General features: G+C 42.2%; 2 protein-coding genes across 2 annotated transcripts; both read right to left on the minus strand.

Annotated features, from left to right (window-relative positions):
• Positions 1-4358: 4358 nt before the first annotated feature.
• Positions 4359-5730, minus strand: LOC106914215 (D(1) dopamine receptor-like). Its single transcript, XM_014980852.2, has one exon. The coding sequence runs from the start codon at positions 5728-5730 to the stop codon at positions 4366-4368; it is 1365 nt and encodes a 454-aa protein (XP_014836338.2). The 3' UTR covers positions 4359-4365.
• A 2273-nt stretch (positions 5731-8003) lies between these two features.
• Positions 8004-9750, minus strand: LOC148161097 (uncharacterized). Its single transcript, XM_088007394.1, has 2 exons — positions 9654-9750; positions 8004-9580 (listed from the first exon to the last, which is right to left on the minus strand). The coding sequence occupies exons 1-2, from the start codon at positions 9748-9750 to the stop codon at positions 8004-8006; spliced, it is 1674 nt and encodes a 557-aa protein (XP_087863520.1).
• Between the last annotated feature and the right edge of the window lie 388 nt (positions 9751-10138).

Here is a 10138-nt window from a genome sequence, read left to right on the forward strand (position 1 = left end):
TTTTTTTTGTCTGTCCTCATAGTAACATAATGAATAAGAAGAAATACCAGGAAATCAAGAAACATTCATTTTTAAAGTCTTTGTTAATATTTCTGTCCCATTTCAACTATAGCACCATCTTTCATATTTAACCAGAACAAAGAGGTCTAACAAGGAAAAATGAACCTCTGCTAATTAGTAGAGAGCTGATCTGTGTGCAGCCTGAGAGAGCTGCGCTCCTTCGCTCCACTTTCTAGCAGAAGCCTCTCAGTGGCGTCACTGCTTGTGTTCTTGAGTGTTGTCAGCGTAAAAGCTTCTATGTTCTCGCTGGTCAGGACAGCTTCCACAGGAACAACCTTAAGGTACAAATTATTCATGCCGGTTTCTTTCAGGGTATAGGAGGAGGGTAAACAGAGTGCACAGTGCAGGACCATAAAACAGCTCAACAGATGGGTGCCCATGTGAGTCACTTATATAATCCCATTTCTACAGATTCAGAAAAAAGAAATGACCTGTTATGCGTCCTGCTGCAGGAGTGGGACGGCAATGCAAAGGTAAGCTTTAATTCACCGGTGAACACAAGCTACTAAAAAGCTCGTGAGTAGATGGCATCAAAAGGTTTCAGTTTTCTGCTGGGAAAGCTAAATGGACTGAATTTTTTTAGCGCTTTTCTGGTCACACTGACCACTCAAAACTGTTTATAATGACACTCCATTCAGTCATTCCCACTCACAAACATTCATGCACCAATATGCAGATCAGTAGAGGTTGAGTTACCCTGGTACCAGGTAACAGCATGGACTCAAACCCACATTTGTCCAATTTCAAAATAACTATTCCACCCACTGAGCCACAGTCATCTCTGAGGTCTGAGCATAAACGTGTTAAATAGTTAAAAACTTAAATTAACAATAACATTCAAGTACATCCAAATAACTGAACTTGCTCGGAACAGCAATACATAACTCATTTTTAAATCAATATCTTTCCGAATTCTTGCACACTTTGATGTTTAAATAGTGAGTGGTCTGCGCTTCTCTTTCAACCTTATTTTATTTTGAAAGCACTTTACAATGTTTTCTTACTTATTTAATCATATATTCAGCAACTTTTACAACACACGTCACACTCCACAGGAATTTACTTATTCTTCTCTGGATATTGTGCCTTGCAAATTCAAAAATGTTCATACAACTTGAGAATTTTTGCATTTTGTGAACAAACATATTTGTAGTTTATTGAAATGCTACACAACAGAGCAACAAAAAGCAATGCAGGACCATAAAGTGGACAGAAATCTACTAGGGCTGAAACAATTAATTCAACAATTATTCTTGTTTAACTGATTACAGAAAAGATTTTTAACTAATTTAGTGATCAAGTAATTGTTAAGTGGAGTATTCAGATTCAAAAGAGACCATTTACTTTAATAAAACTAGATATTTGTAGCAGTAATTAGGCCAAACTGTACTATATATATACAGTATATATATATATATATATAAATTTGCATTTAAGTCAAAATCACCTTTGTCTGTAAATATGTTTTAGCTAAAACTCCTCAAGTGTTTTAGCTTCACCCAGTTCAGATTTACTAAAGAAATGTTTTTTTTAAAAACTATTGTTTTATGTTGGGGGTTTTTTTTATTTGCATTTTGATGTATTTCTAAAATTGCATAAAAAGGCTTAAGTGGTTAAATGAAAAATCTGCAGAATGGATAATTTTTTATCAGACTAATCAATTGACAATCAGAATAATCAATAGAATTATTGATTACTAATTAATTGTTAATTGCAGCCATAATATTTACACAGATTTCAAATATTTATCTTAATACCTGTCTGAGCACTGTGGCGTGCACTGTGCTAGGCCTAAACAAAATACAGGACCTTGACAAATCAGACAAATATTGAAATAGATTCCTCTGAGCAGAGACAGGGGAGGTGGTCAGAGCTGATTGGTGCAATCCTGGAGGAAAACCTGCTAAAGGCTGCAAAAGACTTGAGACTGGCACACAGCACTACGTCTTGTTCACATAAAGTCACAACAAAATACATTTAACCTCCCAAATTTGATGTTCAAGATACATCAATAGATTTTCACAGAACAGTGTCAGGGACAGTGTGGGGTTTTAAGAGACGGGGAACAAACAGCCAGATAATCACTTCACTCACTAATCCACCTACACCAATGTGATGAGAGAGGATGTAGGCAAAATCAACTGGAACCTTAAGTTAGTATTCAAACTACTATCAGATTGTTTTAGGACCTGCTGGAAGAACTGGGGGGATTTCAGTTCTCGTTGTGTTTTAGACGTGTCCCCTGCTCCACCTGAATCAAACACCTCAAGTATTTCTATGGCATTACAGCAGGAACTGACAAAAGCTCTTTTCATTTGTGTGTTCGAGCAATCAAATACCTTAAGACATGAATGATATTGACCCAAAAGGACCAGAATTACCAACCCCCATCTTAAAGGGAAAGAACTTAAATATTAAAGTAGCTTAGAAAACTGCTAATTCATACATTGTACTGTTCATCCATAAAATGTCTGGAGAAAAAAAATACACACATTACCTACAAATGAAAGTCCAAATTATATGAAATGTCAAGACTCCATATACAGCTTAAAGTTTTTTTCTTTTTCGAGGTTTTATTCTTAGATTTAATCAAATAAATGTGACACCCGATGGATTAAACTGGTGGAAATATAACAAGTCATTAATTGCTGTCTATATGTGAGTTAAGCTTATTATCTCTGTCTTTCCATGCCATTACGCTTCTCGGCTGAAGAAAAGATTTAAATGGCCAGTATTTCCAGTTTCTGAGCAGTGGTACTGGAAAAAGTCAGGGACAAGAAGGACATAAACTTTAGGACAATGATCCAGTATGAGCATCTGGTCCTGCTTGGTCACCAAATGTCACTTAAATAAATGCTTTTGAAAACTCCAGTCCAAATATGAAAATCACAGAACAGAAATACCTCGGCCTACTTATGGTCAAAAGTGTGGCGATGTAATAAACGATTAGCTGATTAGGTGAATATTTATGTTATACGGTAAATAAAAATGAAAATTAATGCAATTTGGGGAAAAAAATAATTTGCAGTTACTTCAATGAATTATGTATTGAATGGCTAATAAAATAATATGAAATCCATTATTCATAATCTGAAGTAATTATCTATTAAAATAACAATTATTTGTTATTCCTTTAATTGCTTCATGGTTACTGTGTCTGAATGCTCAGGAAAAACCATTAGAATATCCATAGCGGCCCAACTATCTGATTGGTTTAATCTGCACAGCAAGCCAATCTAAAATAAATAATGTTAGCCCCTTCTTACATTGTTGTTTCATTATAAACGACAAGCCACAAACACCCTACAGGTCACTTCGTCCTTTCACATCACAACGCTCAGATCACAGGCCATGTGAGCTTTCAGGTCATGCAGCTGGGACTGTGGAATCAAGAGGCGGTGGCTTATGACGAACAGTCTTAATCAGCAAAGGTTTTCTTTTACGGGGTTTTTACCAATGTGACGCATGCTGTCAAAATGTGTTTACTGCTTTGCATAAAACCAAATTTGTTGCGTACCATCCTCAGCCTGTTAGCTGCATGAGATGAGGTTTGACAATTACTATGGCTATTTTGTTATTTGGAAAAAGTCAAACCAGTAACGAATTCAGCAATCATAAAAAATAATATTTTAAAACAAAAACGCATTTTCTGATGCTGATGATTTTCATCTTGAAAGTTCAAAAATAAGTTGTACCAATGTAGGGGCTTTGTTTTAGTATTCCTTTTTTACATTCACATATTTTTGCTTGGGTTTGCATTTCACTAAAATAAATAAATAGATGGCTCTCATTTGCTCCATGTTTAGTTTCACTGTGTATTTTCACAAGAGTTTTTTTCTGAAGGAGTCATCAGCAAAGAGCTGAATGAGGGATAGACGGGAAACATGTAGGCTAAGGTTAGTTTCTTTTTTCATAAAAGTGAACAATGTTAGAAAATGTAAAAGTGTGTTGCCACACTGGTTTAGCCGCCATATTTCTTAAACTAAAAGCGTCAAAAATTGATTGAAAACAAGGTTTTTTGAAATCTTTTTTTCTGCATGACTATCACAACTCGTGCTTAAAAGTGTTAGGATAGTTATTCACGTGTTTGTTTCCCGTTTTAATTAGTTAGGGAAACATTAAAAAAAACAACATTAAATTACAACTACTTATTTTTGGCTATTGGAATTGTAACACTTTTAGTCCCCCATACTTCTAGGCTATCAAGTGAAAATAAGTGATTTTCCTTTCCTTAAAGAACTTGGTCAAAATGACTTCGACTAAAAACAAACTAAAAGAAGATCAGCGTGGCTGGAGATTTTAAAATTATCTGGGTATCTGTGTCAGTCGGTCTTTGTCATATCTTTCCTCAGTGTCCGTCCCTTGCTCCATCGTGGCCCCTCCGTGATAAAACACGGCCACCGTGGTGTTTCCGCTGTCCTGACTCCCCCGCGTGTTCGTGGACACACTCAGCTTCGCCTTCAGGGTGCTGTCCCGCCTCTGCTGCCCGGCCTCGTTGTTCGCCAGCATGGTCTCCACCGCTGTACTCACCGCCGACAGAAAGCCTCCTCCGCGGCAGCGCAACAGGCGAAGGAAGGCGTCTCTGAAGTCCGCGTTGAACGCATAAATAACCGGGTTTAGGGAGGAGTTACTCCACCCGATCCACACGAACACATCGAAGGTTTTCTCGCTGACACAGCAGGGGCCGCGGTGGGCTCCAGGGGCCCCTGGTCCGGGACAGAAGGGCAGAGCGCAGTTCAGGATGAAGAAGGGCAGCCAGCAGCAAACGAAAACTCCCATTATGATGCTGAGAGTCTTCAGCACTTTGGTCTCTTTCCTGATGGAGACTCTGAGCTCCCGGTGTGACTGATTGGGACACTGGGAATCAGGGTGGATGCTGATGCGGGACTGGTAGGAGCTGGCACCGATGTCTGTGCACATGTGCGGGAACAGCTCGGGCACGTGCGACCGGCAGCTCTGGGCGTGCTCCGCCGCGCGCTCCAGGGAAGATATCACCCGGATCTGCGTCTGGGCAATCCGGTAGATCCGGGTGTAGGTGACGATCATGATCACGACGGGGATGTAGAAGCTGATAAGGGAGGAAGAGATTGCGTAAGTGCGACTCAGACTCGAGTCGCAGCTCCCCTCGGTGCTCTCCAGGCGCGGGATCACGCGCCCGCCGGGGTCACTGATTTCCGCCCGGTGCCAGTCCAGCTGCACGGGAACAAAGGAGATCACAACGGACACTGTCCACGTCACCCCGATCATCACGAAGGCCACCCTCTTGTTCATGCTCCGCTCGTAGCAAAACGGGCTGGAGATTGCCCAGTATCGGTCCACGCTGATCACGCACAGGTTGAGGATGGAGGCGGTGGAGCACATGATGTCGCAGGCCAGCCATGTCTTACAGAAGCCGCCGAACGGCCAGAAGCCGGCCACTTCAGCCGCGGCTTTCCACGGCATCACCAGCACCGCGACCAGGAGATCCGACAGAGCCAGGGACACGATGAAGATGTTGGTCACCTTGGCGCGCAGGTGACGGTAGCGATACACGGCCGCGCACACGGTCATGTTGCCCACAAGCGTCCAAATGATGAGCAGCACCAGGACGCATCCAGTGAGCGCTCTGTGCGCCGGAGGGTCTTCCCGGCTGCCCGCTCCAACCAGCGCCAAGCCGGTGGTGTTATTCATTGTCCAGATCCAACCAAGACCGCATGGCAAATTGCAAGACCTATTAATAGGTTAAAAGCCGCACGCAGTTACAGTGGGAATGGCGCCGCATGCTGAGACCAGACTAATCTGTGCTGCTGCTGCTGCTGCTGCTGCTGTGAGCGCACGGCAGATCGACAGGGGGGCAGCCAGACACAACCAGCTGACCGCCCAAACAGCTCTGAGAAGGTGGTCACATGAGACAGGAAGTCAGTGAGCTATTTTAGCAATGAAAAAAAACTGCTGTGTCTATTTTCCCACTCATTTTCAAATCAGAACTTCTCCCTTTGCTGCTGATTTGTGAAAAAAAGATGGCAAAGAATAGAAAACACTTCACAACTCTTACTCCTCGGATAGTTCAGGCTGTCATACACTGCAAATCAGAATTTTGGAGGAAACTAAATATTAGAGATTTCAACCATTTGTTTTGGATTATTTGGCTATTTACCTGAAGTGGATTGTTCAAGACAAAACAATTAGTGACAAACTCATTTGTTTGAGCAATTTAGTGTCATCTTAAAACGATATTGTTTGTAAATGGCAATACAGACTGTTATTTATAAATAACAATCTTTAAGCAGGTCATCTTTAGGCACACATTCCTGTATGAAAGACAATATGTTATTGGTCTGATGAAATATTCTAATATGTTGTATTTTCATTAGCTATGAGGGAAATTCATCATTATTAAAAACATCATTAAGTGTGAATTAATCTATATACTGTGTTTCACTGAGATTTTGAAATAAATGAACTTTTCAATAATATTCTAATTTACTGAAAAAGACTGCATGTTTTCTATAAAGTTGCTGTTTTATTCGTCTGTAATCATGCATGTAAAAAGCTTCAGGTTGTAGAATATGATATCTACAACCTGATCTGGTTGTAATGTCAAATTATTGATAAACAGTTCATTTTAGCGATAAACATTGAAGATGACAAAATCTAAATAATAAATAATTTGGCAGAGTTGACAGTGCGTTCATCTTTTCTCCAAAAAAACAATGATGGAGTAAATTACAAAATTGGAAAAAAATATTGTTTAAAAAATGAGGTAAGAATTCAAATTTGAGGTTTTGAGGAACAACTGCTGCAAGGAAAACCATCAAAATGTGTCACATTTTCTTTGTTTTCTTGTTTGTCTGACGCACTGCACAGACAAAAACCCAAACACACTCTACGTATTTTATTACTTTATTGAATATGACACACTGTCTGAGTAACACACTTCCAGTCTGTACCCACAGGATCAGCAAATCAAGTGTACTTAAACACATTTTCAAACATTAAAATATATCTGGGGATGCAGTGCAGATTAAAGCTGACTTTATTGTTCCTAGAATAAACAGGCATAAATGCACACAGTTTGTGTAAAAAAAAAAAAAAAAAAGAAAAAGAAAGCAGTATCAGCCCAGGAGAGATGTGTGTTTTTTAAATAACAGCAACAGGGTTTGGTTTGAGTACAGATTTAAATGATGGACACAGGGAGTACAGCACACAGCCGAGGGTGGGGAGTTCATAATCAGATTATCTCCATCATTTCTGAGAGTTTGTGCATTTGCTGATTTAGGACGCACACAGGAATCACATCCATTTGTTGGAATGAAATTACTCTCACGTGGGTAGTCATCTTCCTGACTCTGGGGGAAATGGTTCTGTCAAATACAGGAAGTTAGCTGAGTCTTGAAAAGTATTCATTAAGCTTTCTGTGCTTCATCTTTTTTCTCGTTTACACTTTAAATGTTTGTGGGAGACCAAGAAAAGTTGGGCCTGCATTTGTACTGTTCCCCCTTTATTCTGATACCTCAAAATAAAATAAAATTAAACTTAAACAAAACTCACTACAAGTGGCGGAACAGTGCAGATCACACTCGCCTCACTGTCCCTATGGTGAAGCATGGTGATGGAACCATAATGCTGAGGGGACTCTTTTCTCTTTTAGAGACAAGGAAGCCGGTCAGAGTGTATACGAAGAAAAATATGGGACAACCTTAACATGTTTAAGTGTTAACAGTGGCTTGGTTTAGATCACAGTCTAAGCATGTTAGAAGAGCCTAGTCAAAGTCAAGAACCAAATCTGAGAATATTTAGCAACAAAGACTGATGATCACAGACACCTCCCATCCAATCTGACTGAGTTTGAGCCATTGTCTTTAATTAGTATCTTGATCTGCAAAAAATCTGGCAGCTGATTTTTCACAGGCCGTACATCTTACCATCACAGCAAACAGCTACATTAACATATTTGTAAGCTGTTATTGAATGCAGCACGGAGTTCCGACCTTCTCCAGAGCTGCGTTCAGACCCAGCAGTCCCATCTCCTGCACGTATCCGACCACACCGGACGCTCTGCGAGGGCTCTCTGCAGAAATCTTCTCCAGCATCTCGCTGCACTTTTGACCACACAGCCTCTTCAGCGAGGAGATTTCCTTGTCGCATTTTTCCCTCTCCTTCAGCAGGTTCTCATCCAGGAGTTTCTTCAAGCGTTCTTCGCACTCTTTCTGCTGCTCGATCTTGATCTTCAGGAACTTCAGCTCCCGTTTGAAGGCCTCGGTTCGCCGCTTCTCCACCCTCAGCTGCTCCATCTGCAGGTCCAGTTCCCTCTGACTCTCCTGCCGCTCCTGTCTGAGCAGATCCTGCATCTGCCTCTTCCTCTCCTCCTCCTTCCTGGTCAGCTCCTCCAGCCTCTGGCAGAGGTTGTCCAGCTCTCCCTCCAGGGCGTCTCTCGTGATCTCCTCTCGCTGTCTGAGCGCCTGCTCCATCTGGATGTACTGAAGCTCTCTCTCCCTCTCTTTCCTTTCATGTTCTGCTCTGTCCTTCTGGATCTTCTCCTCCATGGATCGTCTCATCTTCCTCTCCCTCTCAACTTGCTCCTCCAACATTTTGGTTACTTGATCGAGCCTCTCCTGAATATCTTCCCTCCTCTTCTTCTCCAGGTCTGTCAGTCTTACGACCTCTTGCAGCTTCTTCTTCTCAATCTCCTCCCGGAGGGCCTTCTCCCGTTCTTTCGCCTGCTTCTCCTCCCTCTCTTTCTCCAGCTCTAGTTTTGTCCTCAGCTCTTCCAGCTCCTTCTTGGTTTTCTGTTGAACCATCTCCAGCTCTTTCTCGTACCACTTCTTCAGGGTGTTCTCCTGCTTCTGATTTGGCAGCTCATTATTTTCAGTGAGCAGCTTCCTCTCCTCTTCCAGCTGATAAGCCAGATCTTCTTCTGTTTTCTGAAGCATTCTGCTGTTGTAGGAACTCTCTCCGTTATTCAGCATCATGTTGTCCACCAACATCATCAGCTCGCTGACCTGTTCTTTGTTGTTAAGGTTCTGGTTATTGAAGACACAGTACCTGCCCCCACATGCAGCCACCAGCTCAGCCAGGTCCCTAGACTGGTCTATCAGGTAATGCTTCACCGACATGCCCTCCTCCAGACGGTCTCCGTGGGTGAAAACCACGACAGAGAAGCTCAAAGCGTGGGAGCCCATTGCCTCCTTGATGTGTCGCACTGCCTCTTTCTCCTCCTGAGTGAATCTTCCGATCTGAATAACAATCAGGAAAGCATGAGGTCCGGGGAAGAGGAGGCTAACGCTCCTCCTCAGCTCCCGTTGGACTTCCTGCTGAGTCTGATGAGTGTCCAGCACACCAGGAGTGTCTAGAATCAGCAGCTGTCGCCCGCGAAACTCTCCATTGGCCCTGTGGCAGCGCTGGCCGATCAAGGGACTGCTGAGCTTTAAATCCAAGACCTTCCGACCAACGATGGAGTTAGCGGTGGAGCTTTTGCCACTTCCTGTCCTCCCCAGTAAAACCATTCTGATGGTTGTGGAGGAAGGAGTTGACTTCTTGCCTTGTGAGACAAACAGAACAGAGTTCAACAGAGTCAACACATTAAGAAAAAGAGAAATAAAAATATATCTTACCAGGAACGCTGATGGAAAACTGCTTAGTGAGAGACGTCATGTTGTTCCTGATGGTTTCCATCCTCAAACTGAGGACAGAAAAATTCTCCGCAGCCATTTAGGTCCCGGCACTGTGGGTGTGTCTTAACCTTATGTCATGTGAAAGTCAGTATGAACTATGCCCGTCTTCATCATCAGCGTTTTTTGGAATCAATCTGGAGAACACGTGGCTCAATAGTCTGTCTCCAAAACGCCCAACGCAGCAACTTTCTGAGAACTCCCAAAACAGCAAGAGGTCACAGTCCAGCAAACGTCTGGTTGATACAGACAGGGTTTGGATTGGTTATGCTTTGTTTTTTCTGTATGTTGGGCTGAGTGTGAACAAAGTCCTATTGATTCTAGCAGGTGGGATCAATAGATTGCTTTATCAAAAACGCAAGGTGATTGGTCGTCTGAGAAGGAAACACTGAAATCAATGCACAGGAGGACCAGATGCCCAGAATCAG

Source organism: Poecilia mexicana, unplaced genomic scaffold (genome assembly GCF_051168715.1).
Source record: "Poecilia mexicana isolate PSO_F unplaced genomic scaffold, ASM5116871v1 scaffold_1, whole genome shotgun sequence".
Taxonomy (NCBI): Eukaryota; Metazoa; Chordata; class Actinopteri; order Cyprinodontiformes; family Poeciliidae; genus Poecilia; species Poecilia mexicana.